The sequence below is a fragment of the Acinonyx jubatus genome, chromosome E4 (genome assembly GCF_027475565.1).
Source record: "Acinonyx jubatus isolate Ajub_Pintada_27869175 chromosome E4, VMU_Ajub_asm_v1.0, whole genome shotgun sequence".
In the NCBI taxonomy this organism is placed as follows: domain Eukaryota; kingdom Metazoa; phylum Chordata; class Mammalia; order Carnivora; family Felidae; genus Acinonyx; species Acinonyx jubatus.
Genome location: NC_069395.1, coordinates 121,915 through 149,456, shown reverse-complemented (window position 1 = coordinate 149,456; position 27,542 = coordinate 121,915). Strand labels below are relative to the sequence as shown.

At 53.0% G+C, this 27,542-nt stretch overlaps 4 protein-coding genes and 1 long non-coding RNA gene across 10 annotated transcripts; 4 read left to right on the top strand and 1 right to left on the bottom strand.

The window, feature by feature from the left end:
• The first annotated feature begins 369 nt into the window (after positions 1-369).
• S100A2 (S100 calcium binding protein A2) lies at positions 370-4,334 on the top strand. 3 transcript variants are annotated; one of them, XM_053208874.1, is made up of 3 exons: positions 370-456; positions 3,135-3,282; positions 4,095-4,334. In XM_053208874.1, exons 2-3 carry the CDS (start codon positions 3,142-3,144, stop codon positions 4,245-4,247), a joined length of 294 nt encoding a protein of 97 aa, XP_053064849.1. In that variant the 5' UTR covers positions 370-456; positions 3,135-3,141; the 3' UTR covers positions 4,248-4,334. The 3 variants fall into 3 exon arrangements, with proteins under 3 accessions (XP_053064849.1, XP_014940972.1, XP_014940970.1); XM_015085486.3 differs by lacking the exon at positions 370-456 and adding an exon at positions 1,697-1,846 and having other exon boundaries at positions 4,098-4,334; XM_015085484.3 differs by lacking the exon at positions 370-456 and adding an exon at positions 1,698-1,846.
• A 960-nt stretch (positions 4,335-5,294) lies between these two features.
• Positions 5,295-15,437, bottom strand: LOC113596225 (uncharacterized). The gene is made up of 3 exons (XR_008293163.1): positions 14,462-15,437; positions 12,926-14,057; positions 5,295-5,956 (listed from the first exon to the last, which is right to left on the bottom strand). It is a non-coding gene; the product is annotated as an uncharacterized LOC113596225 (long non-coding RNA).
• A 983-nt stretch (positions 15,438-16,420) lies between these two features.
• S100A3 (S100 calcium binding protein A3) lies at positions 16,421-18,483 on the top strand. Of its 3 annotated transcripts, none has more exons than XM_027048550.2 (4): positions 16,421-16,584; positions 16,854-17,000; positions 17,638-17,783; positions 18,149-18,483. In XM_027048550.2, the coding sequence occupies exons 3-4, from the start codon at positions 17,643-17,645 to the stop codon at positions 18,311-18,313; spliced, it is 306 nt and encodes a 101-aa protein (XP_026904351.1). In that variant the 5' UTR covers positions 16,421-16,584; positions 16,854-17,000; positions 17,638-17,642; the 3' UTR covers positions 18,314-18,483. The 3 variants fall into 3 exon arrangements, with proteins under 3 accessions (XP_026904351.1, XP_014941012.1, XP_053065301.1); XM_015085526.3 differs by having other exon boundaries at positions 16,502-16,584; positions 16,854-16,985; XM_053209326.1 differs by having other exon boundaries at positions 16,563-16,701; positions 16,854-16,985.
• A 1,305-nt stretch (positions 18,484-19,788) lies between these two features.
• On the top strand, positions 19,789-22,288 carry S100A4 (S100 calcium binding protein A4). Of its 2 annotated transcripts, XM_015085525.3 has the most exons (3): positions 19,789-19,942; positions 20,846-21,001; positions 21,991-22,288. In XM_015085525.3, exons 2-3 carry the CDS (start codon positions 20,861-20,863, stop codon positions 22,153-22,155), a joined length of 306 nt encoding a protein of 101 aa, XP_014941011.1. In that variant the 5' UTR covers positions 19,789-19,942; positions 20,846-20,860; the 3' UTR covers positions 22,156-22,288. The 2 variants fall into 2 exon arrangements, with proteins under 2 accessions (XP_014941011.1, XP_014941010.1); XM_015085524.3 differs by lacking the exon at positions 19,789-19,942 and having other exon boundaries at positions 20,612-21,001.
• Positions 22,289-23,789: 1,501 nt separating this feature from the next.
• Positions 23,790-27,542, top strand: S100A5 (S100 calcium binding protein A5). Its single transcript, XM_015085512.3, has 2 exons — positions 23,790-25,551; positions 27,240-27,542. Exons 1-2 carry the CDS (start codon positions 25,369-25,371, stop codon positions 27,381-27,383), a joined length of 327 nt encoding a protein of 108 aa, XP_014940998.2. The 5' UTR covers positions 23,790-25,368; the 3' UTR covers positions 27,384-27,542.

The window sequence follows — 27,542 nt, the reverse complement described above, 5'->3', positions numbered from 1 at the left end:
CCCTGCCCAGTGAGCTCACCATGTGGGGGTGAGGGCAAGAGAAGACAAGCCCTCAAGTGATTCAACCGGGGCAGATTGTCTAGTGCGCAAGGACAAAAGGAGCCCGTGTGTGGGACAGCAGGTAGATGTGGAGTCTGGCTGGGCCTGGGAACCCTCGATGGAGTAGGTGGCATCTAACCAGACTTTGAGAGAGCGTTGGGGTTTTGGCAGGAGGACAGGTGGGGAGCAGGGGTGAGCAGAAGCGATGGGTCTCAGCGCACCGGGGGACGATGGGCAGGCAGTTAGGGTGTGTGCAGAGGAGGCTGGAAAGCAGGGTGGGGGGCAGACTCCACGCACCTCACTGCCAGGCTTGGCGGAGAAGGCGTGGGCACCACTGCCACGTCTGAGCCCCATGTGAGCGGGTCCGGAGTGAAAACGGACAAAGTGCTTTGAAAGACAGTGGGCCTTACCCTTGGGGTGAGAGACTTTATTTCAGGCTTTATGTGACATAGGGTTTGACAGGGAGGAGCAGTAGCATGAGGGGTCCAAGTGCTTGGACAGGAGGGGACACTGGGTGGCTGTGCAAATATGTGGGTTCCAAGGCCTGGCTTCACTTGCAGGGTTCAGGCTGCCCCAAGTCCCATGGTGACCCCTGGAAGAAAGCAGCCTGGTTTTCCTCTGATCCCGTCAGCCCTGTGGCCCCAGCTCCTCTGTGCTGTCTACCTCAAAGCTCCCAGGGCCCCCGCGCAGGGTCTCCTCCCAGGCTGGGTAGGGGTTGCCGCCGCTGCCCTGGCCTCCAGGGAGTAGGCTGGTGTCGCTGAGTCACTGCCTGGGCATCTGGGCCTGGAAGGGTGGGTGAGTCACCTAGGACGGGGGGGGGGGGGGGGGGGGGGGGGCTGGGGGAAGGGAAGAGGCTTCAGGACATCTGGAGGAGGGAGGGGAGATGGGCCGGCAGGAAGGGCGGTGCCCACACGGGTGGGGGGAGAGGGGGAGCTTGGGAGGGGGCAGCAAGAAGCCAGCTCTTCCCGGAGAGCCCCTCCCCTGGGCTGGGTCCCGAACGCCCCCGCGGCGTGTTTGCCTCTCTCTGGGCAAGGGGAGGAGTCTGCAGGGATGGGGTGTGGGAGGGCGGAGGCCCGCCCGCGGCCCCTTCTCACTCACCCACCCTCGGAGCTGGAGAAGGGCGCCAAGACTTCCCTTCTCCCTTCCAAACCTGCAGGGGCTTCCTTACTGTGCACACGGGCTACTGGTGTCCCTCCCTGCCTTCCTGCCTCCTTCCAGGCGCCTCCCTACCCAAAGGGGGCCTGTCAAGGTGTTTTCAGGCACATGCTTCCCTCATTACCTCACCAAGGAGAATTGTGCCGCCAGCTCTGAAGCTTCCCTGCCCCGCCCCAGTCAGCTCGAACACGCGCGTGTGTGCACACATGCGTGCTCGCACACTCAACACACACACACACACACACACACACACACACACGAGGTCTGGGAAGTCCCTGGGTGCCTGTAGTCTGACTCACACATGAGCTGTGACTCGAAGGCCTGTGTCCTAAGAGCAAGGCTGGCATGAGTCTCTAGGCCCACAAACAGGGGCTATCTCCCCTCACCCTGGGTCCTGGCTGCCCCTTCCCCATGGTGCCTCCCAGCCCCTCTGTGGCCTAGAAGGGGCCTTCTCTTCTGGCTGGCAGCTGGGTTGGAGCTAGCAGTCTCTGGGAGGGAGGGGGCCAGTAGGGAGTGGGTGGGGGTGGCAGGAGGCCAGGCTTTGGCGGGATCAGGTTAGGGCAGGTTGGGGGCCAGTGGGGCGGGATATAAACCCCACTGTACGCACCTGGCCCTTGGCTTTCCTTCCAGAACCTCTCTGCCATCTGGTCTGGTGAGTGTGTCTGTCCTGCTGAGGGCTGGTTAGGAGGCCCCCTGGGTCTCCACCTTGTTCCTTTGTCTTAATCTTTGTCTCCATAGTTGCTTTTCTCATTCAGGGCCTCTCCCTTTGGGTGACCTTCTGTGAAGTGTCTGATTGAGGGCTCTTTCCAGGTTCCTCTGTGAGGTCTCATTTAGGGGTTACTCTGTGGCCTTCTCTTAGGTCTCACGGTCTGGGCATCTCAGTCTAGAGACCCTTCTTGGGGGCCTTGGCCCAGGAATATGACATGTGTGTGGGTGCTTTAATGAGAGTCCTGAGTTTGTTTGGTTTTGTTTTTTGTTTTTGCAAAGTCCAGGATTCTAGCAAGACTAAGGGACAAGGGCCAGGGATGTCAAGTGTGTGGGCTGCCTGGGTCCCTGTCCTGTGTAGTTCCATAGCTCTGCCTTCCGCCCCTTCCCATTTCCTCTGCCTTGAGAGCTAGCAGGATGGGCCCAGGGCTCTCCATGCCCCTGACACCAGCTCCTGTGGCCTCACCCCAGGACACCCTCTAAGCCTCCCGGGGCTGCTCAGAGCATTCTCAGAGGCAGAGCCTTGGAAAAGATGACCTCTCAGTTCTGTCCTTGTGATCCTGGTGCATAGGACACGCAATTTCTTTAATTCCAATCCCAATAGGACGCTCCCTGGTTCCACATCCAATAGAGACAGCACCCCCTGGCTCAGAGGCCTCCAGTGTGATGGGAAATACATCCCTCTGAGAGTCCCGTGTCCAGTGGAGGAAACATACTTGCCCGAGGGCGTTTCCAGTCTCGCCCCCCCCCCCCCCCAGCCTTAGGAGTCCCTTGTCTTGAGGGGTGGGGGTGGGGGGCGGAAGTGTTTCCTCAGGGAAGCTCATACCCTGGGTTGCAGCCATGGCTACTGCCAGAGCCCAGTGAGCCCCCACTCACTGGCTCATGGAGAGGCCACCTCCCCAGTGCTGGCCTGTGGAAGGGGCTCCATAGAGAGGACCCAAGTGGGACTCCAGCCACCTTGCCATTTCCCTTCCCACAGACAGAGTGGGGAACCCTGCCCTCAGGGGTGTGCCACAAGTGTGACCAGAGTAGACATGAGGCCCCTCCCTTGGTGACTTCCAAACACAGGGGAAGGTTTAGCATCTGTCCATAGTGGGCCCTGCCTAGGAAGGCCCTGTCTCCGGGGCGATGTGGAACGGGGTTTGGAGATGAGATGGAGTTTAGGACACAAGGGCAGGTGGGTCCCCCTGGCTGGGCTAAAGTTGTCTCCATCACCTGCAATCCTATGGCCCCAGATCCAAGATGTCCAGTCCCCTGGAGCAGGCACTGGCTGTGATGGTCACCACCTTCCACAAGTACTCAGGCCAAGAGGGTGACAAGTTCAAGCTGAGTAAGGCGGAGATGAAGGCACTTCTGCACCAGGAGCTGCCCAGCTTTGTTGGGGTGAGTGGGGCCAGCTGGCGGGAGGGTCCTGCTGACCAAACATGGGGTACAGCCTCACAGAGGGGGTGAGGCCCAAGTGTGAGTGTCCTATCGCTGTTGTCCCTGCAGCTTGCCACAGGATGGGTGTGTGTGCTGTCAGGGCCCTCGGCATCCATCTGTCCAACCCCCTCCCTGAATTGAACAAACCAGAGCCCAGAGAGGGGGAAATGACTGGCCCAAGAGCCCACAGTTCTGTCAATCTTAGTTTCCATATTATGTGCCAAACTAAGAAGGTGTATAGGGACAGAAAAGCCCAGCTAACACGTACCCTGGGACATTTTGCAGAAAAATGCAGTCAGCTTTCAGTTGGCCCCTCACCTGTCCCATAGTGACTCCTGGATAATTACGAAGTCAGGTCTAAGGCTTTGAACTTGTGAGGCATGGCCTTTTTTTCCTTTCAAATTTGTTTTTGGTTAGGGTTTTCTAATTTTGTTTCACTTTGGCAGGTATTAAAAAGTTTTCCTTTTCTGCATTCAGAAATTTTTAGTTTCTTCATGAGCAAAATGGGGGTAGTGATAATGCCTACCTCGCTGGGCCCAGGGAATCCTGGCCATGTTCCTCACTCCCAGCAGTGAGCACTGGAGACCTTCCCCGATGAACATCCAGCTACCTGTCCTCATTCACAGGGCCCCTTTGTAGCTTCCAGGGGCTCCCTGCCCACCACTTGCCTGCTGCCCAGTGCAGACAGAGGGCTGGGCTCTGACCAGTAAGTGTGTGTTTGACGCAGGGGTGTGTGGAAAGCAACCTGCTGAGTCATTCCCCCTTGCTTTCAGGAGAAGGTGGATGAGGAGGGCTTGAAGAAGCTGATGGGAGACCTGGATGAGAACAGTGACCAGCAGGTGGACTTCCAGGAGTATGCTGTTTTTCTGGCCCTGGTCACTATCATGTGCAATGACTTCTTCCAGGACTCCCCAGACCGGCCCTGAAGCAAAGCTCTCACTCTACCAGGGGCCTGATGGGCCCATGAGGACTCTCCTTACCCTTTTATACTCAATAAACTTTTCTGTTGATCATCTTTTACTTGCTCATTGATGCCCTATACCCTGGCTGGCTCAGTAGGGGTGCTGGAAAATGAGGTCTTCCTTAGATCCCACCCCCTCTGGGCCCTGACTTTTCTGGAAATCTCACCAAGGCCAGAGCTGTGCCTTAGGTCCCAGACTTTGGGATTCCAAATACTGGTAAAAATTTCAGATAGTTTGCTAAAGTTTCCACCCCCCCCCCCCCATGACGATATTAAAAGGGGCAAAACCATCTACCATTGCTGTCATTTCATGAAAAGAAAGTCCCAACAAAGAAGGATATAACTTCAGAACAAAGGACAGACCTTGACATTCAATACTATGAGCAATCAGTTGTACTGGAATCAGCTCAAGAGGCATCAGTTAGTCTCATCCACCTGGCAGACCTTTGCATTGAGGACTTCTGTCAGGTTGCAGGCCACAGGCAGTGGCCCTATTTCAGCAAAGCTGTATTTCTTTTGATATTTGCTCTTAGATTGGCTCTAGTTTGAGTTCATTCTTCTTCTGTGTGTCTCTACTGAAAACTACCAGGTGCTACTTCATATCAACATCCTGATTTTTTCCTACCGTTTTCCCTAAACTTGTAGCAAGGTTGCCATCTGTTCTGCCTACTGTGGTGCATCAGGTGACAGCCAAATGCTTTGCCACCTGCTAACAAAGTCACTGACTTTCCAGCGGGCAAAGGTGAGGTCCTCATATTTATTCTTTCTCTCTTCAATTAATTACACATGTTAGGCTCTCTCTCTCTCTCTTTTAGTGGATCCCATTTCTAGTTACCAAATTCTCTACCAGTCACGACTGTATTCAGTTGTAAGGCACAGGAAACCTGACTAACAATGGCATAAAGAAATTTGCATTTAAGTGCCTTATAAAATAAGTCTGAGATTCAGAATTCAGACACAGAGATGCTGTTCTGGCCCCCTATTGCTGCATTACATACCACCCAACACTTGGTAAATTAAAACAAATTTATTATCTCTCAAGGTTCTATAAGTAGACTGTAGTCAGTCAATGGGGTTCTCATTTGGGACCTCTCATGCAGTTGAAGACAGATGTTGGGGCTGGAGTCATCAGAAAGTTCAAATTAATTCAGTTTCCAAGGTAGCTCACTCAATTACCCTGGCATTTGGCACCAGTTGTTAGCTGGGAGTCAGCTGGAATGCCTACCTGTGACCTCTCTATGTAGCTTGGGCTTCTCAGAACATGGCATCTAGATTCTGAGAGGAAGTGTACCCAAAGTGAGCAGCCCAAGAGGCCCCAAAGGGGGCTATGAGGCTTTTTAAGATTTATCTCAGAAATCCAAGAGCGTCATTTCTGCTGCATCCTGTTGATCAAGTAAGTCATTATGCTGGCCCAGATTCAAGGAGAAGAGAATTAGGCCCCATCTTTTCATGTGAGGAGCAGTAGCATGAAGTTAACAGTGGCCATCTTTGGAGACTGTATACCATGGTCTGACTTCTAGCAACCATGTACAAAATGCAGTCACCTCCTTCCCCAAATCCACCTCATTAAGGCATCAATGTGAGGCCGAGGGGCTTGTCATCCATGTCAGGTCTGAATCTGGATGTCATCTCTGCATGTACCTCATCAAGAGTGCTTCTCCTTGACTTGAAGATCTATGAAGAACAGATTCAATACACAAAGGTGAGACAGGTAATAAATACTCCTAGTCAAAAAGAGTGGTGGTAGATTGAAGGCACAAAAGTGCCATTGGTCCATAGCAATTCTGAAATTGAGTCAGACACATGCCACCAGATTCTTGACTAGTGTCCAGTTCTGCTTCCTATAAGTGGTTCTTGGATCCACTCTCTTGGCTCTCGGTTTCATTTTCTTTAACTCTTTATTTTCTGTACCCAATGTCTGTGTTTGTAGCTAAGCGGCTTTCTCAGCCTTGGGCCTTCTGCCCAAGGAAGTCGATCACCCAAAGCTTCTTTTGTTTGAATTGTCTCTATCCCTTTCAGTCAAAGCTTATGTAATTCCTTTAAAAATGTTGTGGACTTGGGGTGCCTGGGTGGCTCAGTTGGTTAAGCCTCCGACTTCAGTTCAGGTCATGATGTCACAGTTTGTGGGTTCTGGCCCCATGTTGGGCTCTGTGCTGACAGATCAGAGCCTGGAGCCTGCTTCAGTTTTGTGTCTCCCACTTTCTTTTCCCCTCCCCCACTCATGCTTTGTCTTTCTCTCTCTCTCAAAAATAAATTTAAAAAACATTTAAAAATTTTTTAAAAAAGGAAAAAGGTTGTGGACTTCTTGTGTATCAACTTATAATTCACTTAATTAGACAAAAGCCACACTTAACAAATCTCTCTGAGACTGGTGCCTCCCTACCTTACACTGAGGAACAGGGAGCTGGGAGAAAGGCCCTCCTGTCTGAAAGGGTCTAAGAGGCACACTTCTTTCTTTCCTTTCCTTTCCTTTCCTCTTCTTTTCTTTTCTATCTTATCTTATTATCTTAAATACAATTTATTGTCAAGTTAGCTAATGTACAGTGTATACAGTGTGCCCTTAGCTTCAGCAGTAGATTCCCATGATTCATCACTTAGGTACAATACCCAGTGCTCATCCCAACAAGTACTCCCCTAATGCCCATCACCCACTTTCCCCTCTCCCCTGCATCCCCCACCTGCAACCTCAGTTTGTTCTCTGTATTTAAGAGTCTTTTATGGTTTGCCTCCCTCTCTGTTTGAAACAATTTTTCCTCCTTCCCTTCCTCCATGGTCTTCTGTTAAGTTTCTCAAGTTCCACATATGAGTGAAAACACATGGTATCTGTCTTTCTCTGGCTGACTTATTTCACTTAGCATAATACCCTCCAGTTCCATCCACATTGTTGCAAATGGCAAGATTTAATTCTTTCTTGTTGCCAAGTAGATTCCATTGTATATATAAACCACATCTTCTTTATCCATTCATCAGTAGATGGACATTTAGACTCTTTCCATAATTTGGCTATTATTGATAGTACTGCTGTAAACATTGGGGTGCATGTGCCCCTATGCATCAGCACTTCTGTATCCTTTGGATAAATTCCTAGTATTGCAATTGCTGGGTCATAGTGTAGTTCTATTTTTAATTTTTTGGGGGAACCTCCACACTGTTTTCCAGACTGGCTGCACCAGGTTGCATTCCCACCAACGATGCAAGAGGGTTCCCGTTTCTCCACATCCTCTGAAATTCCACATGTATTTTCCTGAATTGTTAATTTTAGCCATTCTGACTGGTGGGAGGTGGTATCTCAGTGTGGTTTTGATTTGTATTTCCTTGATGGTGAGCCATGTTGAACATCTTTTCATGTGTCTGTTGGCCATTTGGAGGTCTTCTTTGGAAAAGCGTCTGTTTGTGTCTTCTACCCATTTCTTCACTGGATTATTTGTTTTTTGGGTGTTGTGTTTGGTAAGTTCTTTATAGATTTTGGATACCAACCCTTTATCTGATATGTCATTTGCAAATATCTTCTCCCATTTTGTCGGTTGCCTTTTAATTTTGTTGATTGTTTCCTTTCCTGTGCAGAAGTTTTTTATCTTGATCAAGTCCCAATAGTTCGTTTTGTGCTTTTACTTCCCTTGCCTTTGGAGATGTGTCAAGTAAGAAGTTGCTGCGGCTGAGGTCAAAGAGGTTGTTGCCTGTTTTCTCCTGTAGGGTTTTGATGGTTTCCTGTCTCACATTTAGGTCTTCATCCATTTTGAGTTTATTTTTGTATATGGTGTAAGAAAGTGGTCCAGTTTCATTCTTCTGCATGTTGCTGTCCAGTTCTCCCAGCACCATTTGCAAAGAGACATTTTTCCATTGGATACTCTTTCCTGCTTTGTCAAAGATTAGTTGGCCATACATTTGTGGACCTAATTCTGGGTTCTCTGTTCTATTCCACTGGTCTATGTGTCTGTTGTTGTGCCAATACCATACTGTCTTGATGATTACAACTTTGTAGTAGAGACTAAAGTCCGGTATTGTGATGCCTCCTGCTTTGGTTTTCCTTTTCAACATTACTTTGGCTATTTGGGGTCTTTTGTGGTTCCATACAAGTTTTAGGATTGTTCTAGCTCTGAGGAAAATGCCAGTGCAATTTTGATTGGGATTGCATTGAACGTGTAGATTGCTTTGGACAGTATTGGCATTTTAACAATATTTGTTCTTCCAATCCATGAGCATGGAATGTTTTTGCATTTCTTTGTGTCTTCTTCAATTTCTTTCATAAATTTTCTATAGTTTTCAGCATATAAATCTTTTACATCTTTGGTCAGGTTTATTCCTAGGTATTTTATGGTTCTCAGTGCAGTAGTAAATGGGACTGATTTCTTGATTTCTCTTTCTGTTGCTTCATTATTGGTGTATAGACATGCAACCGATTTCTGTACATTGACTTTGTATCCTGCGACTTTGCTGAATTCATGTATCAGTTCTAGCAGCTTTTTGGTGGAGTCTTTCGGGTTTGCCATGTAGAGTATCATGTCATCTGTGAAAAGTGAAAGTTTGACTTCTTTGCTAATTTAGATGGCTTTTATTTCATTTTGTTGTCTGATTGCTGGGGCTAGGACTTCCAACACTATGTGAAACAACAGTGGTGAGAGTGGACATCCCTGTCATGTTCCTGATCTCAGGGGGAAAGCTCTCAGTGTTTCCCCATTGAGGATGGTATTAGCTGTGGACTTTTCATATATGGCTTTTATGATGTTATGTTCCTTCTATCCTCACTTTCTTGAGGGTTTTTATTAATAAAGGATGCTGTATTTTGTCAAATACTTTTTCTGCATCTATTGACAGGATCATATGGTTCTTATCCTTTCTCTTATTAATGTGATGTATCACACTGATTGATTTGCAAATATTGAAACAGCCCTGCAGCCCAGGAATGAATTCCGCTTGATCATGGTGAATAATTCTCTTAACATGCTGTTGAATTTGATTTGCTAGTATCTTGTTGAGAATTTTTGCATCCATGTTCATCAGGGATACTGGCCTGTAATTCTCCTTTTTAGTGAGGTCTCTGTCTGGTTTGGGAATCCAGGTAATGCTGGCTTCAAAGAATGAGTCCACAAGTTTTCCTTCCATTTCTATTTTTTGGAACAGCTTGAGAAGAATAGGTATTAACTCTGCTTTAAATGTCACAGAATTTCCCTGGGAAGCCATTTGGTCTAGGACTCTTATTTGTTGGGAGATTTTTGATAACCGATTCAATTTCTTTGCTGATTATAGTCTGGTCACATTTTCTATTTCTTCCCATTTGAGTTTTGGTATTGTGTGGGTGTCTAAGGATTTGCCCATTTCTTCCAGGTTGTCCAGTTTGTTGGCATATAATTTTTCATAGTATTTTATATTTCCCTGATAATTGTTTGTATTTCTGAGGGATTGGTTGTAATAATTCCATTTTCGTGATTTTATCTATTTGGGTCCTCTCTCTTTTCTTTTTGAGAAGTCTGGCTTCTTTTCTTCTTTCAAAAAACTGGCTCTTAGATTCATTGATCTATTCTACTTTTTAAAAAATTCTATATTGTTTATTTCTGCTTCAATCTTTATTATTTCTCTTTTTCTGCTGGCTTTGGGGTTTCTTTGCTGCTTCTAGTTCTTTTAGGTGTGCAGTTAGGTTTTATATTAGGGATTTTCCTCGTTTCTTGAGATAGGCCTGGATTGCAATGTATTTTCCTCTTAGGACTGCCTTTTCTGCATCCCAAAGTGTTTGGACTGTCGTGTTTCCATTTTCATTTGCTTCCACATATTTTTAAATTTCTTCTCTAATTGCCTGGTTGACCCATTCATTCTTTAGTAGGGTGTTCCTTAACCTCCATGCATTTTGGAGGTTTTCCAAACTTTTTCCTGTGGTTGATTTCAAGTTTCATAGCATTGTGATGTGAAAGTGTGCATGGTATGATCTCAATTCTTTTATATTTATTGAGGGCTGTTTTGTGAGCCACTATGTGGTCTATCTTGGAGAATGTTCCATGTGCACTGGAGAAGAATGTGTATTCTGCTGCTTTTGTGTGAAAAGAGGCACACTTCTAAAATTATTAGAAGCCAACTTGTTTATCTAGATCTATGAGACTTGTCCTTAAATCTTTTAAGTCTCTACTTTGACTTCAGTTTTTCCCTGATCTCTTTTTATTGGCAAGACCCTGGATTTGATCTTTGTCCTGAAGCCATTTATTACTTCGAGAGCCATTTGCTGGCTGTAAAGATTGTTTGGGGCCCTCTATATTTCCTTTAAAAAGACTGAGTCTTTTAGTTCATCTCTTTCTTCTCATATCATATTTTATCATAGGCATCCAGAAGAAGCAGGCACTTGTAACATTCCGCCTAAACCTCTCCTTAGCTAAACCCATGAGTTCATTAGGTGCTCTTTCTGTTTTCCATATTACCATAGACAGTAATGTTCCCAGACATTCCACTGCTACATAACAGGGGCTGCTTTTCTTAGCTTCAGTAACAATTTCCTCACTGTCCTTCCAGTTATTACTACTAACCTCCTGGAGGTCCGTGTAGCTTTCAGTCATTGCCTGGTCCCAAAGCCAATGACACGTGCTTCAGGTTTTTGTAATAGCAGCATCCCACTTTTGCAGGTCTTTGATGAAAGATTCAAGGAACCACCTCATGCTAACTTTCTACACTTTTTGTGCCAATTCCTTTATCACTACATTTAGGTTTCCATTTGGTCTGCATCCCAAGGTACATCAATGGACAATTAGACCAAATATTTTGTCATTTCATAACAAGGGTCCCGGCTTTCCAGCCTGCACATATTGGGTTCTGCTGTCTCTCTGTCTTCCCTCCTCTGCTTAGCCAATTCCACATTTCAGATTCTTTTACTTTAGAATTCCAGTTTCAGATGCAAAATTGTCTATCCATTTGGAATTTATTCACCTATGAATTGCAGATAACCTGACCAATAATAGCGGCTTTAATTGTCTTATATAACAAGAAGTCTGGGGTGGGCAGTTCAGGGTTGGTTTGGGGCACTAAGTGTCTTTTCATTTTTTTTTTTTTCTTTGTAACCTATAGTATATATGCTTTTCCCTTCTTGCATGCTGCTTCATGATCACAAGATGGCTGCTATAGCTCCAGGTTTCACTGTCCATGTTCCAGTCTGGAAGATAGAGGAAGGGTAAGATGCAGAAATCTTTCACTGAGATTTATTTTTGAGAAGAGAGAGACAGAGCATGAGTGGGGGAGGAGAGAGAAAGAGGGAGACACAGAATCTGAAACAGGCTCCAGGCTCTGAGCTGTCAGCACAGAGCCCGACATGGGGCTCAAACTCACGGACCGTGGGATCATGACCTGAGCCGAAGCCAGACGCTTAACCGACTGAGCCACCCAGGTGCCCCGAGACTTTGCTTTTTTATTATGCAGGAAGTACTCTCTCCAGGTATTTCCACTTGCAACTCCTTGGTCATAACAATGAAATATGATGTAATATGGCTTAGCTGAAACCAAGTAACTTTAGCTGGGTATGTTGACACTTTGAAAGAAAAAAAGTTAAAAAAAACTAAAAAAAAATTTTTTTAAAGTAGGCTTCATGCCCAGCATGGAGCCCAATGCAGGGTTGAACTCATGACCCTGAGGTCAAGACCTGACCTGAGGTCCAAAGTTGGATGCTTAACCAACTGAGCCACCCGGGCACCCTTAGGTTTTAATAATAAGGAAAGAGAGGCTGGGCAGTTGCTTTCTTACTTTTCTTACTTCCATGGGAAAGTGTGATGCTTGCCAGACACTTAGGAGGAGCTCAGACTAGAGCCCCGAAGACGGAAGGGAGCTGAGGGAGAAGGTGCAGGGGACAACCTGCTGGTTCTCATGCTTCTGCGTAACCATGTGTCTGGGCCAGCGACAAGAAGACAGAAGCCTGCCTGCTACCATCTTGCAGGAGAGGGCCCGAGATGGAGAGAAACACTCCCACAGCTGCTCTCTCAGCCCCGTCACTAGACTCTCTCCACAGAGGAGGAAACAGGGAGGGAGCAGCGTCTGCAGTTGCTGGAGGTGTCCCTCCGCCCAGGCTCTCTGCTGGGCCTGTCGAGCACTGGCTCCTCGAGTCCTCACAACGGTTGGAAGAGGGCTGTGCTGGTAGTAACTGCACTTCCAAGAGGAGGGAATCGGGGCTGGGAGAGTCGAATAAGGAGCAGTGCTGGGACTTGACCCCGGTCTGTAAGAAAGGCCTCACGTCTACAGGACACAGGATACTGGAGTCAAAGGTCTTCCTCCCCTTCTTCTGGCTACGTCCAATGCCTTGGGGTTTGTGTGAAGGCAAGGGGACTTGGGTGATGTGAGAGTAAGTGAGATGATTCATTTTCAGAAATACCAAATAAAGCTGTGCTGTCTAGTTACCAATAGGTTTACAACCTATTGGAAATATGTATGAACCCCATCCCCCCAAACAATAGAGTCCCAAACCCTTAGACATATCACTTTCTGGTTCTTCTTCCCCTCTCCATTTTTCCGGCTTTGCAATGAGCATGAGCCAAAGAACTGGAGTCTCTGCCTCACCTCAAGGAATGTACATTTGTTCCAATCAGACTACTTTTTGTCTTATGTGGGCACAGGTGACTTCTGGGTAAGGCTGTAACCTCTGTCGTGCTCAGCCAATGAGGAATCAGGGGAGGCACTTACCTCTGTAGTGCTCAGCCAATGAGGAACCAGGGGAAGGACTTCACACTAGGAGGTAAGTTGCTGTAACTGCCCCGAGCTTGCCTGTCCATCAGACCTGCTCTTGCAAGAATGTTGGTTAAAGCCTTGCTTCACTGTGTTGTAAGTCTCCATGGTCCCTCCTTTGATTGGGTCAGTGGGTTTATTTCTCACAGGGGAGCAGAGTCCAGACCTTCTTGGTCTCTTGATTCTGAATCAAGGGGAAACCCGACTCACTTGGTGGTGGTCTGATTGCTCACGATGGATCCTGGCTTCTGCTGGGACTTAGTTCCCCATTCTTGGACTGTTTTGGCTGGTGGAGACTGGCCTCAGATGGCTGGGCATTAAATGGGGCTAATTTCTTTTGCTTCTGAGCATTTGACACACTAACAAACGCCAGACTTACCTAGCTGGTCGCAAGAATCCTCTCACAAAATCTCTGCTGAGGCAGAGCAGGAGGGTCCAGAAAATGGCACTGTTCAGAGGACCGTTGGCCAAGTTACTTCCCACCTGCTCTTGGAGCTACAGCTGGAAGGAGAGCCCCAGGAGAGCCTCACCCCCTATCGGGGATTGCTGCCGCCTCAGCCTTTGCTCTTTTGGGTCTACCCTTGACAGCCTATTGACCCTCCAAGAAAGAGGTACTGGAGTCAAAGGTGGCTTCTGAGACCGGGGAATGACTGAAATGGGGCTCCCCATGCTCCTAGCTTCAGGTCACATGATCTCTCCACCAACTCACTGCTCCCATCTGGGAAGTGGGCACAACTGGCATTGACTTGGCCATCAAAAGCGGTAGCAGGTCTAAGCCCCACAGGCTCTCCTTGGTCTCAGTTCAGACATCCCCAGCAAAGGTTTCTCTGGCTGCAGCCCCAGTAATCAAACATTCCCTCCTCACCTCCCCACAGGTGGCTTAGATGATGAGAAATAACTCGCATCAGAGGGACAACAGCTCATGGCTCCGGTGGGGCTCGGGGACTGGGAGTGCTTACCCTGTCCCTTGGGCCCAGATCCTCCTGGAACAAGCACTTGAGTATCCAGGTGCTCTTTATTTCTCCTTGAGGTGAAGAACCAGACACTGACCTTCAGAGGGCAATGCAATTTCCCAAGAGCCTTTCAAAGGCTGTGGTGATAATAGTGGGGGCAGTGGAGGGGGAGGAGGAGAAGGAGAGAGAAGGGGAGAGGAAGGAGAAGGGGGAGGGCATGGGGAGAGGGGGAGGGGGAGGGAGAAAAGAAGAGGGGGGAGGGGAGGAAAGGAGAGGGGGAGGGAAGGGGGGCGAGGGGAAGGGAGGGAGAAGGGAGGAGAAATGGAGGGGGAGGGGGAGGGAGAGGGAGGGGGAGGAGAGAGAGGGAGGGAAAGGGAGGGGGAGGGGAAGGAGGGGAGGGGGAGGGGGACAGGGAAAGGGGAGGCAGGGAAAGGGAGGGGAGGGGAGGGTGAGGAGGGGGAGGGTGAGTGCTGTAGGAAGTCCTTCCAGGTCAGAGGGCATCTCTCCCACCCTCCCACCCACAGGTGGGGCAGAGACTCACCTTCTAGATGTGCTGCCGTCCTCAGCAGCAGGCTCCACGCCTGCATCACCAGCTGTGGTGAGGGCTCCAAGGCACAGAATCAAGTGGACCGTGGAGGGTGGGGAAGGAGGAGCATCCAGGGAGCTGTGCCCGCCTCCCGGGTGAGCGCCCGCCCCTCCCCCGCAGCGGGCAAACAGGCGCAGCCTCACTCGGGAAAAGGGGCCACAGGCTGAGGACCCCGCACTCGCACTCGGTGCCAGCCCGCCACCCCCCTTTCCCTTGGCACGGATACCACCAACCTGGCCTACGTTTGTTTGTTGTCACCTGTGTCCCCCATTTGGTTGTCATCGCCACAGAGCCAGGACGAATCTGTCTTGTTTCTGAGCACACCCACGGTGCCTCAGACAGGTGACTTAAATAGTTACATGAATAATGAGTGGCTCTGAGGCCTGCCACTTGTTAGGTATGTGACCTCAGGCAAGTTACCTACCTCTCAGCTAACATCTGTGCCCTATGAGCAGGCGCTGTGTGTGCGTTTTGTACACACGGACTGACGTAAGCCCCGAAGGAATCCCATGAAGTAGCCACCATTATTACCCTTGATCCGCAACAGATAGGGACGTGAGGCCCAGAGGGGTGGGGTGACCCTGCTTCAGCTCTGCCGGCAAGGCTGGGGTATCACAGGCTGGAGTCAGTGAGTGGCCTGGAATTGGATTAGCTGCTGGTCCCCACTTCTGTCCCCCCTGCTCCTCATAACCTTGCCTATAAAACAGGGCTAATCACAGCTCTCCCTTCCCTCCCCTGCTTGTTCCCTTCACCTGCAGGGGCTGAGTCCTCAAGGAGATGATGCCCAGCCTGGGCCTGGATGCTGGGCGCCCTGGCTGAGGTCAAGGTGTCGTGAGATCTGGGGCTGCCTCCACAAACAGTAGGGCTTCTTTGGAGGCCTGGGTGCTGCTCTCCTCTCCCCCTTCCCACCCTCCTCTGGGTGTTGGGCTCTCGTGCTGTGAAACAGGGAGGGGTCTCTCAGGCTGGGGCATGCATGAGGGCACAGAGAAGTGATGTGGAGGGATTTCCACGTCTGATAATATGGTGCTTTGTGCCTGCTCCAGCTAAAAATAACAAAAAATGCTGGATAGAATTAAAAAAATAACATGTTTCAAAGCAATGAAGAGCTCACAGGGCAGTAAGAGAACGCTGAGTCCCAGAGATGAGCAGGACACCAGGGCCCCTCATGCCCTGAGAGCACTGGCCCCACTAAGCCAAAAGGACCTTTGGTTTCACAGTCTGTGGAGTGAGGAAGACAGAGCCTGAAGCCCAGCGTTCGTTGAGGAGAGGAGACACAGGGGCAGCCCCCATGATGCTGGGACCCCAAAGGGCTCCACACTCCAGCTAGAGCCAGAGGAAACCCAGCCCCACCCCATCGGACCCTCCCGGAACGGAGGGCAGGACACAGACCTCAGGGTACGCACAGGGGGCCGTGCAGGGTCTGAGGTCACTCGCAGCACTTGGGGGCCGTGGGGGCCGCAGAGGAGTCAGCATGACCGTGGAAGGGCTCTGGCGGCAACTTGCCTTCCTCTTCCTCCAGGCCCGCTGAAGAAGGTCTCACACGGGGGAGAGCCGTTCACAGCTGAAAGTGACCAAGGACACTGATCCAGAGGCCAGGCAGGGAGGGTGTCTCATACCTCAGTGTCCTCACTTGTAAATAGGGGGGGCTAAGCAGATGTCTCCAAGATCCTCTTTGGCACAGGGGTTCCCTAGGGGTGAGGCTAAGTGTGCCCCCACTTTGCATGCTTCTAGGGTGCTTGTTCAGAGTGAAGAGGTGGGGACAGATGTGAGGGGTTAGCCTATCTCCTCCAACGGGCGCTGGAAGATCAGGGGTGGGGTGCTGCCCCCGGTCCCCAACTCTGGGGGCAGGCAATGAGGGGGTAGTGTCTGTGGCCCAGACTTGGCCTTTGTGTGTGCATGGATGGGGGGGTAGTGGGGCTGGTAATAAGGGCCGCCAGGGAAGGAGGCAGGGGAGCCCCTGGGGGCATCCTCAGCTTGACCTACTTGGGCCCCCATAATTGCTTCCTTCCTTCCATGGGAGAGTACAAATAGGGATGTCCTGTCTCTTGCCTCCTACAGCTGAAGCGCCGACACCAGTGGTGAGTGCCAGCTGCTTGGGTCCTGCCCTGGATTGGGTGTTGGGCAGTTCGGGGTCTGTCTCCTGGCCCAGGTCTGGGTCTGGGGGCAGAGTGATGAGCACAGCAGGGACCAGAGAGGTGAGGGCAGTCAGATATGGTGGGCTCAGGGGTTCTTTGTACACTCAGGGGTGTGCAGAGCTGAGGTCTGCAGGGGTGGGGGCCGCGGGCTAAAAGCACTGGTGTTGGCTCCCTTTCCATGTTGTCCCCCACCCCCCCTCTTCCTGCTGAAGCCTGAGACAGGCCAGGGCTACGCCGGGAAGAGGAATCCCTCCAGTCTCCAGGCACCCAGCTTCTGAAAGATCAAGCACGGTGGCATCAGCCCGGCTGCCAGGAGCCCCGAAGGGCCGCTGAGCACCTCTGAGGTTGCTAGCCCCTGGGTTTGTGGCCCTTTCCTCTACTGAGAACCCAGACACCCTGCGCCACAGGGCTGTCACAAAGGGACCGCAGCCCCCAGCCATGCGCGCCTCTCACTCCACAGGGCCCAGCAGAGGGGAATCGGAGAGAGCCCTGGCACTGGCAGCCGTGCTGCAGACTCCTGTCCCCTGGGGGACCGAGCAGGGAGGCCCTGGGCTCCCCTGGGAACAGCCCCGCCTCCCCTCCGGCTGTTTCCTACAGAAGGAGCTGGGATCCTTTAGGCCAGGGGGCTGTGTATCTCATGGGGTGGTTGGGGCTGAGCCCTTCCTGGGTGTCAGGGATGCCCAAAGGCAGAGAACTGGGGAGTCCTCAGGGATCCCCAGTATGGGGGTGCAGTCAGAGGACAGGGCACTCTCCCTGAGAAGTGTGCAGTGATGTTAGGGAAACAAGACCTCTGCCGCGAGAATAACAGTGGAGGCAGTAGGGGGAAAATTAGAAGGAGCTGGAGAGCTTAAGGGAGAGGGCTGCTCAGAGGAGGTGGAGCTTGTGGGGCTGGAAGCCGAGTGGAGATGAAGACAGGACTGGGAGCAGACCCTGGGAAGCGCAGAGGGCAGAGGTGCCCTGGGCCTCTGGTGTGAGTCAGCCCTTGTTCTCCCACAGTGAGGATGGCCACACCTCTGGAGCAGGCGTTGGCTACAGTCGTGAGCACCTTCCGGAAATACGCAGAGCTCTCCGGGGGCAAGCACGGGCTCTGCCAGGCAGGGCTCAAGGAGCTGCTACAGAAGGAGCTGCCCACCTGGACCCCGGTGAGCCCCCTGGGGGCCCAGGCTACAGGGCAGCGCTGCCTGGACTCTGCAGAGGCAGAGCTGGGGACAAGCCCCCGGCAGGTGGGGTACAGGCGAGGCTGTGGGCCCCTGAGTTCTCATCTGTGTTTCGGGAAGACAGTCACTGGACCTGCTGCTTTGCAGGGCTGCTGGGAGGACTGATTCACAGCACTGTGGAGAGTTCCTGACACATAGTAGGCACTCAGCAGCCAGCAGGGGGGTCTGAGAAGGAGGGTTCAGGGGGCACTGAGGTTCAGGGGAGGTGTGGGACCACCCAGGAGGGGAGGGTGGGGTGGTGGCACGCTCTGTCCTCAGCCTTGCCGCCCCCCCCTCCCCCCGCTGCACAGATGGGGCTCCGAGAGTGTGACTACAGTGCATTCATGAGCGTCCTGGACACCGACAAGGACTGCAAGGTGGACTTTGTGGAGTACGTGCGCTCCCTGGCCTGCCTCTGCACTTTCTGCCACGACTACTTTGAGGACGTGACCCCCATGACCCCCTGCTCCCAGTAGACTCTGCTCCTGAGGACAGGGGTCTGCTCGGGCAGGACCTGTCCCCCCACCCCCGTCCTGCACCTCCAGCATCCCAGCTAGAGAGTCACAGAGCTGCTGCCCCCTCCCACGGCCGTGACTGTGGTGGGGAAGGGCACATTCAACCCCTAATAAAGTGCTGGTGTCACTTGGTCTGGTTTGCTTCTTCTGGGAGGACAGCCGGGGCCTGGGGCAGAGTCTTCCCTTCTCTCTGGTCTCAGGGCAGGCGTCAGCTTGGCAGCAGCCTGGTCTCCAGCTCTGGCAAGAGCGGTGGGGTCAATACAAGGACAGCGTCCAGGGGCTTTGGGGGGTTCTCTTTCTCCGTCTCTCTGGGGTCTTTGGAAGACAGCTGTGCTCACCACTATACCACCAACGCTCTCTGGGGTCTTTGAAGAAGAAGCTCCCTTGGGCTGCCAAGGAGGACGCCAGGGCATCCGTTCCCTGGGGACAGAGCTCAGTCCTCTGTGAGGCCGCTCTGAGGAGGAGGGTAGGGGTGGGGCGTAGGGGTGCGGCGGGCTTGTCCCTGCCTGGCTGTGGGAGTCCAGAGAGCAGAACTAATAGGATTAGGGTGTCTGAGGTCTGACTGGGGTACTGCTCCTGGCCAGGGAGGCGTGCCGTGCCCTGCATTGGAGGGGGAAGGGGACGCCTGGAGACAGACCCCGCCCCTGAGGCTGTAGCCACGTGAAGGTCAATTCGGGTTGGGTTAGGGTTAGGGCAGAGAAGCTGACCCCGTTCCCTGCCTTCCTTGTTTTGTGGGATTGCTCCTTTAACTTTGCACCCCACCGTGCATGCTTCACCTTAACACCATCCCAACTCCAGATGCCCCCTCCCCACCACTCTGGGTAGCTGCAGTCCACCCCTGAGCCCTGCACCTGGCTCCCACTCCATCACTGCCTCAGCCAGGACCTTCGTCCACTGACATGCCTGGGATGGTCCCAGCAGTGACTTTGGGTGTTGGCCTGTTCCTCCTCCAGACTCCCAGCTCCTGCCCTGGGCCTCACTCAGCATGTCAGAGAACCCTCTAGAGAGGGGAAAGGCAGCACGAGCACTGAGCCTGGGTGCCCCCCCCCCCCATAGTTCCCGGGCAGCCACATTTCTAGGGCAAATTTTGTTTAAGGCTTTATTTAATTTATTCTTTTAAGCAGGCTCCACGCCCAGTGTGGGATCACACAACCCTGAGGTCGAGAGCGGCACACTCTACCATCTGAGCCAGCCGGGCGCATTTCCAGGGCAATGTCTCGCTCACCACCCCATACCCCCTATTCTAGGTGCCCAGTGGGACCACTTCCTCCCTGGCCCCCACACCCACGGCACAGACTTCTGGCTCCTGAAAACTCAGGTTGTGCTGGGCCACTGGGGGGGTGCCCACTCTCCTGAGAGCCCTGCCTGTGTGGGCTCCCCATTGTCCAGTGTGCCAACCCAGGGCAGGGAGCTGGGTTTCCAGCATTTCCAGCAGGGCTGGTGGAGGGGCCGCAGGAGGACTGTCTCTCCCTCTTCCCCAACCCCTGCCATGGGCAGGGCCTGGCCAGGGTATAAATAGCACAGACCGCTGGGCTCTCCCCACTCTTCCTCTCTTCTCACCCTCTGTTCTCGTCTCTTCCTCTTGGCCTGGTGAGTCGTGGCCTCCGAACTAGCACACAAGGGTGTCAGGCCAAGGCTGGGGTAGGACACAAGGGTGTCAGGCCGAGGCTGGGGCAGGCTGGGCAGAAGGAGCGGCTGGTGGGGGCCAGGTGTGCTAAATGGGTCCAGTGTGAGATTCCGATGTGGAGGCCCTGGGGTGTGTGTGTGGATGTGCGTGCACCTGTGTGCATGCATGTGCAAGAGGGAAAAAAAACCACACACAAAAAAGAAGTGCAGGTGGCTGGATCTGACCTAGCTGAGCGGTACTGAGATGCTGGCTTTTGCACATGCTGTTGCTGTAGTATGTGATGGTGTGTGTGTGGCATGTGGGTGTGCACATCGGCTTGTGTTTGCTGGTTGCACAAGCCTGTGTGTGCACACTCGAGTGTGGGGAGCCAAGTGAAGGCAACTGTGGCCGTTTGTCTGGTCGTGTCCTCTGAGCTTCTGCCCTGCACCCGGCAGCCCAGCCAGAGGCAGCTCGCCTCCCCTCCCCTCCCCTGCATCCCTGCCCCCCGCCACTTCACCCTGCCCCTCCCTACTCTAGGGCTTGGTCGCTGGTTTTTTCCGCTGCAGGCCCCTGGGCAGGCCTCCAGCAGCACCAGGGTGTGGCTGCTGTGGTCACGGGAGGCCTGAGTGAGGGGTGGAGCCGTCTGTTCGAGAGGCCCAGCCTGAGGGAGGCTGGGGAGTTTGCTGCCTGAAGCATCCGCTTCCCACTGTGCACCTTCCCCACCAGGAGCTGAGCCCCACCGTTCTGGGGTCCTCCTCTGGTGGCAGCAGAGTGTCATCAAGTGCTCCCTGAGGGATGGGAGTGGGATGAGACATTCTGACATTCTGAACACAAAGTTGAGGGTGCGGATGGGGAAGATAAGGGTGTCTCTGGGACCCTGTCCTCAGATCCTGACTGCCACCATGGCGTACCCCCTGGAGAAGGCTCTGGATGTGATGGTGTCCACCTTCCACAAATACTCTGGCAAGGAGGGTGACAAGTTCAAGCTCAACAAGTCAGAGCTAAAGGAGCTGCTGACCCGGGAGCTGCCCAGCTTCTTAGGGGTGAGTGGCCACTGCCTGGGAGTAGGCCCCATGTGCCCCCTTCCCCACAGAGGAAGGGCAAGGCCTGGGTGGGGGCTGTAGCCACAGCAGGCATCTGTCACCGAGATGGGGAAGTTGAGGCAGAGAGCTTGCCCTGACGGCTTGGTTGGAAACACACTGAGCACCTACCACTCTCTTCCTAGAGCCCAGCAGGAAGAGGGCTGGGAATGAACAGGTAGGTTGCGGACCAGACTCTGCCAGGTGCTTTGCACATCTTAACTGAAGGGAAACAAAAGCTCAGAGAGGCTAAATAACTTCCCAAGGTAGGCAGAGTGCAAAGCCGAGACCCGTGAGTCAGGACTGTCCTGTTGCCATCAGTCCAGCAATGAACAATTTTTGAGTCTGGCTTGTGAATGTGAAGACACAGTTATGGAGACACATGCTTACTGCGCCCCCCTGCCCCTGCCCCCAGCAATCACAGATCCCATCTATATCAAACTTTATGCAGTTTATGCGTTACTTTCTAGGTGCCTGAGTAGCTCAGTAGGTCAAGCATCTGACTCTTGATTTCAGCTCGGTCATGATCTCATGGTTTGAGGGTTCAAACTCCGCATTGGGCTCCGTGCTGAGTGTGGAGTCTGGTTGTTATTCTCTCTCTCCCTCGGCCCCTCCCCCCACTTGTGGTGTTCCACTCCCCCCCCCCCCCCCCACTAAACAAATAAACATTGTACATTTACTTTCGTGACTATTGTCTGACTGGATTCTTGAAACAACCTTGGGGAAGACACTGCGGTCCCCCTCTCCAGCTGCACCCAGGTACTCAGACTTCCTCACCCCTCGGGTTGACCTTCTGTGGCCCCAGCTTAGCCCCTGAGAGCCCAGAGCAGAGCACCCAGGGCAGGCCTCCTGGGAGTGGCTGCACTCCCGTGCCCCCATCTGGAGATGGAACCCTGGTCTGCACTCGGCTCCATCCAGGCTCTGTGGTTCTACCTGTCGCCTCTTCCTTGCAGAAAAGGACGGATGATGCGGCCTTTCAGAGACTGATGAGCAACTTGGACAGCAACAAGGACAATGAAGTGGACTTCCAGGAGTACTGTGTCTTCCTGTCCTGTGTCGCCATGATGTGCAACGAGTTCTTTGAAGGCTTCCCGGATAAGCAGCCCCGGAAGAAGTGAATGCCCGTCATGCGGGTGGGGGGCCTGCCAGCTGGGGTCTCACCTGTTGGCAGTGGCCACAGGGCCTCACCCTGGCTCCAGCAGGTGTGTGCACGATGTGGATAAGTTCAATAAAGATGCTTGGAAGCTTTGAGGCTGACGGTCTGAGACTCTGAGTATGGGTGGGAGTTGAGGGGCATGTGGGGGTGGGGAGCCCTGGCTGTTGGCAGCTGTTTTGTGCGGAGCCAACTAGTGAAGGAAGGAAGGGGTGAGTGGAAGGGCCTCCATGTGTATGTGTGCGTGATGGAATTGACTAAGGGGCCGAGGGCAAGGAAAAAACCCTCTAAGACTTGGAACACCCCAGCTGGGGGGTCTTGGCCAGCGCACTGTCTCCTCCCACCCCAGCCTCACCTCTGGAGGGACTGAAGGTCACATCTGCTCCTGGCTGGGGTCTGGAATGGAGTTTGGGCATGCCTGGGTCGGGGGGCGGGGGGAGGGCTGAATCAGGAGGGCCCTGCCCTGCCAGGCCCTGCCACCCTTGGGAGGCCACACCATTGCAGCAGGCTGAGGATATCACCCTCTCAACCTTTGTTCCTGCCCCCAAAACCGTGGGCTGAGGGCTGTTATCACTTAGGATCCTGGTCCTTCAGAGAAGGACAGAGGGCCTCAAAGGGGCGACAGGAGGGTGGAAGTGAGGGGGTTGGGGGGTGACCATAATTTTTGAGATGAAATTCCAGACACATGATCTGATAACTGAAATGGGAATTTTCCTTCCCCCAGAAAACATCAGTCATGATGTTCCTTCCCTTCGGATTAAAGGCTGGTGGGTAACTGACCCCACACTGCTGGCCGCCTGGGTGGTCTGGGGGCCTTTCAGAAGGAGGCGGGTAAAGGTCGTGTCCAGCAACAGGGGATTTTGGTTTTCTCAACCTTTCAAGCTTCCCCTTTTCTTCTCATTACATTATGTTTTTCTCTCAAGTGTCAGAGGAGTGGGGCAGGTGACTCAGATGTTCCCTGAGTGTGGCTGCAGAGGCCCGGGTAGGATTTTGGTCCAGGAAGAAGCCTGCCTCCTCCCCTTCTGTCTCCCCCTGGCTGCCGTCTGCCCTCCGGGGAGCCTTCTCCTGCATCATCTCTCTGCTTCGGAAACTCCTGTTGCTCAGCGACCAGTCCCTGTGGCCTCTCCAGGCCTGCCAGCTGGGGCGGGGGTGGGGGGGTGGGGGCAGCGAGGAACACCCAAGCAGGCCAGGGGGAGGCACGAGCCCCTGATCGGCCAGCTCTGCTCTCGGAGAGAGAGACGGAGAACAGAGGGGAGAACGATGTCCCTCCTGCGATTCAGGCAGCTCCCCCTGACTCTTGCCCCATTCATTCCTGCACCCTGAACCCGCAGCCTCTACCCATCACTGGGCCCTAACTCTTCCTGGGTCCCTTCCCTGTCCCTGGTTCTAAGTCTCTGACAATTCTTTCCCACGAACACGAGTGAGGTTTAGAAGAAATCATTCATTTAAAAGCCCTTTAAAAACCTTAGGCTCCATACTTGCTAATGACCTTGACCACGCCCTTGGCAGGAAACATCTTCCCTTCTGACCCATCTCAAGGTGTATCTGCTCTGCTCCTGGTGTGGGTGGGAGGGCCCCAATGTGGAGAGTGACTAGGGCATGAGGAGATACGCTGTTTTTGGCCCATGCTTCCTGGGTCTTTTTTCCAGGGATTTTGGTTTCTCTTCCATCCTGTTGTCCCATCAGATTGTGAGTGGTGATCTGTGGTTGGGAAAACAAAGTTTCCGGGACTGACGATGTGTGTGCCATGATGAACCCTACATGCTCCCTTCCCCTCTGTTTGGAAACCAGGAAGGTACTGGCAGAGGGGTTTCTCCCCAGCCCCATCCCAAGAGGCTCTGACTCCAGCCTTCTTAGGTCCCTGCCTTTCTCATTGGCTCTTTCCTTCCCCTGGTTTCCTGGGGACCAGAGCAAGGGAATAAAGGCAGGGAGTAGTGGGAGGGGGACTGTTTCTGCTGTTGTCTGCCCTCTCCTTTCCTGGTGAGTCCTTCCTTCTCACCTCCTTGCTCATCCGTATGGTGGGGCAAGCTGGGCGTTGAGGCCAGTGGGTGACAGGCTGTGGTGACCACCAGCAAGGAAGACCTGGCCTGATGAGTGGGCATGTGCTCAGGAGGGAAGGTGGAGCCTGGAATCGTGGCTGTCAGAGTTTCTGGAGAAGTGGCTCTGGGCACCGAGGTGTGATCAGAACCGCCAGGATGCTGTTGCAGACGCCCAGAGTCCCTTCCCTCCGCTGTGGTCCTGGCTGAGTCTCCTGGAGCTGGGGAGAGGCTGAGGTTTTGGGGTGGTAAGAGGTGAATGACAGATCCAGTTCAAGAATCAAAAGGTGGGCTTTGGGCTGAAGGCAAGAGCCAGCTGCCTCCTCCTTCTTGCTCTGGACTCCACACAGATTTACCTGGCGTCCCCAGGTTCCTTGGGTGTTGTCCCTTTCTTCAAGTCTGGTGGGGAGTGGTTTTCAAGTCTGAGTCATGGGAGCTCCAGCTGCCGCTTCCCCTGGTGGGCATGACAATGCTGAGGGACACAGGGGACCCATTCAAACCCAACCTCTGGATCCAGCTTTCAGAGTGATCCTGGAGATTTCAACAGTGCCCGCCCGCCCCTGCCCCACTGTTGGTCTGTGTGTGCAGTTCTCAGGGCCAGAGACTGGAGACCAGCTGGACAAGTCGGATGACCTCTCCCCAGTGTCCTGCTGAGATATTATCTCCCAGTTCCAGCCCCAGCCCCCTCCAAACTCTGGACTCTCTCTTTGCCCTGTCCTCCACTTCTATAATGGGACACTCCCCACTAACAGGTGATTCAGGCACCCAGGCCATGGAGGGTGATTAGGGTGAGGGCTGCCTCTGACAAACAAGTGCCCAAGCTAGATGGGCCAGGGACCCTTCTCAACTCCATCATCTGCCTCCAGTTCATCGTCTGGGGAAGTCCTCTTGTCACCTGCCCCTAGAGCCCTCTTCTAGCATCTCCTAAGCAGGAGAGTGCGTAGGCTCCTTTGGGGGATGGTTAGTCTCATCGTCCCGGCTCTTCCAAGTTTGCCTTGGGTCTTATTACAACCTTCCCTGGCACATTTGGGTCCATTTGTTGGTAGATTTCTGTCTCATCCAGGGTTCCAGTTTCTGGTCCTTTAGAGAAAGCCTTGGGGCTGGGCTGGTGATGGGGAAGCAGAAGGTCCGGCTTCCAGAGGATGGTGATCCTCTCCTCCCCCTCCACCCTCCAGAGCCACACACTGATGGAGACACCTCTTGAGAAGGCCCTGACCACTATGGTCACCACTTTCCACAAATATTCGGGGAGAGAAGGCAGCAAACTGACCCTGAGCAGGAAGGAACTCAAGGAGCTGATCAAGAAGGAGCTGTGTCTTGGAGAGGTAGGTGACCTCACCCCCACCCCAAAGCCCGAGTGCTCCCTGTGTACATCATGGGGGAGGAGGAAAGAAGGGGAAGCACCATATCACTGTCAAGGGCTCCCCTCCTGTGATGTTGGAAGCCCAAACTACAGGGACACACATCCGCCCTCCAAGTGCTCTAGTCTCAGCCAGGAGCAGGATAGCTCAAGGGAACCATCAGAGACCTAAAGCAGAGTGTGGACATCTTGGGCCAACAGATGCAAGAGCTCTATGCTGGAAGATGAGTTGTGTTTCACTGGGAAGGAGGAAGGGTGGTGTCCAGAGGGTGCATTACATTCCGTGTGAAAGTTTAGAAGTCAGAGAGCCTTCTGTGTTGAGGCCAGGCCCAGGCAGCCATGGAAGAGCCTTTGAGAGGGATCATGGGGGATGAGGGGCGTGGGTGTCCAGCTCGAGCTGGGTTCAGCTCAAGGCCAGGGCCTGCACCTGACTCTCCATGTCTCCAGGACTCCCAGCTGGCACTGACACAGGGACAAAAGGGGTCATTCTGCTAGTTGTGACACAAGGTTGGAAGGAGACAGATTGCTTCTTGCCAGATGGTGAAGGTGGGAGGTAGCTGACCAGGGTGGGTGGGAGTGAAGGCCTATGAGGAAATTACTATATTATTTTTACAGTTAAAAAAAATAGAGGCTCAGAAACATGATCCAACTTGTCCGAGGACACTAGTGAGAGGCGAGTACTCCCTTTTTCCTTGAAAATCCAGGGTGGGGTTCTTTCTGGTCACATCCTGAACCTTGGTGGACCTCCCCAGAGAGACTCTCTCTGAATTTGGCCCTTTGGGCAGCGACTGGAGCAGGTGTGGGTATCACTGAGCCTGCCCTCTGCTTTCCCGCCAGGTTGTCTGCATCCTGGAGTTAATGAGGGCAAAGGAAGGGGCACGGGTCCCTTAGGGGTTAATTACAGGGGGACAGAAGCCCTGGGGGAAGGCCTAACTTTAACAGGAGCCCAGACTGGGGACAAGGATCTCGTCACAGAGAAGCTGTTTCCATCTCCTTTTGTCCTGATGTCTGTCTCCCGTGGGAAAGCGGGAGCTGGGGGCAGTGAAGAGGGGAGGGCAGAGTGTGTCTGTATTTTCTTCCTGTCCCACCTGAGGGCCCTGTCTCCACCCTCTTGGCGGAACAGGGCTGGGAGAGCAAGGGACCGGACAGGGTGTAGCTGAGCCAGGGACTCCAGTCCATACGGCTGGGCTGCAGGCTCTCCCCGCAAGGGAAGGCTGGGGCGGCTGCTCAGATCCAGCACGTTGATCTCAGGACGTGTTGTCCGGGTCCGTCCTCAACTATCCTCTATGGGGTAAGCCTGAGACTTGGATCATGCTCAGTACCACGTGGTCACCAAGACATTTCTGCTAGACATTGTATAAAATCTAGAGACTGTTTCTTTGGATGGTGGAAAGTGTTGTGGAAAAGGGAGGCTGGACGGGCTTTCCTACTGACATTTGCTTAGATTCAGGAGTCAGACCACTGAACCCTTGCATGGTTCCAGGCCTGTGCTGGGTGTGGGCTGGGGGAGTCTGGGGGTCGAGATGTTCAGAGTGCTGCTGACCCTGCTGAGGGTCACCCTGAGGCTGCCCCGAGGGGGTGGGTGGCACAGTGCAGTGGTGAGGCAAGGCTGGGCAGGGTGGCTGACGGGACCCTCTCTCTGGGTTCTCTAAGAAGATGAAGGAGAGCAGCATTGATGACCTGATGAAGAGCTTGGACAAGAACCGTGACCAGGAGATCGACTTCAAGGAGTACTCAGTGTTCCTGACCACTCTGTGCATGGCCTACAATGACTTCTTCCTGGAGGACAGCAAGTGACCAGAGCTCAGCCCCTTGCCCGTGGCCTCTGTAGCTCCTCTCACAGACCCTCCGTGGACCCTTGCCCTCCTCTCCCTTCTGGACAGACTCTGCTTCGGCCTTCCCTTCTGGAAGGGGAAATAAAAATGTTTGATTCCAGGCTGGTTTTGAAGATATCTT

Bases quoted from the DNA above. Each gene is read 5' to 3' on its own strand.
- S100A3 (XM_027048550.2), top strand. From the start codon at position 17,643: ATGGCCACACCTCTGGAGCAGGCGTTGGCTACAGTCGTGAGCACCTTC. The intron at 17,784-18,148 runs GTGAGCCCCCTG...CCCGCTGCACAG, and splicing joins AGCTGCCCACCTGGACCCCG to ATGGGGCTCCGAGAGTGTGA.
- S100A4 (XM_015085524.3), top strand. From the start codon at position 20,765: ATGAGACATTCTGACATTCTGAACACAAAGTTGAGGGTGCGGATGGGG. The intron at 21,002-21,990 runs GTGAGTGGCCAC...TCTTCCTTGCAG, and splicing joins AGCTGCCCAGCTTCTTAGGG to AAAAGGACGGATGATGCGGC.
- S100A2 (XM_053208874.1), top strand. From the start codon at position 3,142: ATGTCCAGTCCCCTGGAGCAGGCACTGGCTGTGATGGTCACCACCTTC. The intron at 3,283-4,094 runs GTGAGTGGGGCC...CCTTGCTTTCAG, and splicing joins AGCTGCCCAGCTTTGTTGGG to GAGAAGGTGGATGAGGAGGG.
- S100A5 (XM_015085512.3), top strand. From the start codon at position 25,369: ATGGTGATCCTCTCCTCCCCCTCCACCCTCCAGAGCCACACACTGATG. The intron at 25,552-27,239 runs GTAGGTGACCTC...GGGTTCTCTAAG, and splicing joins AGGAGCTGTGTCTTGGAGAG to AAGATGAAGGAGAGCAGCAT.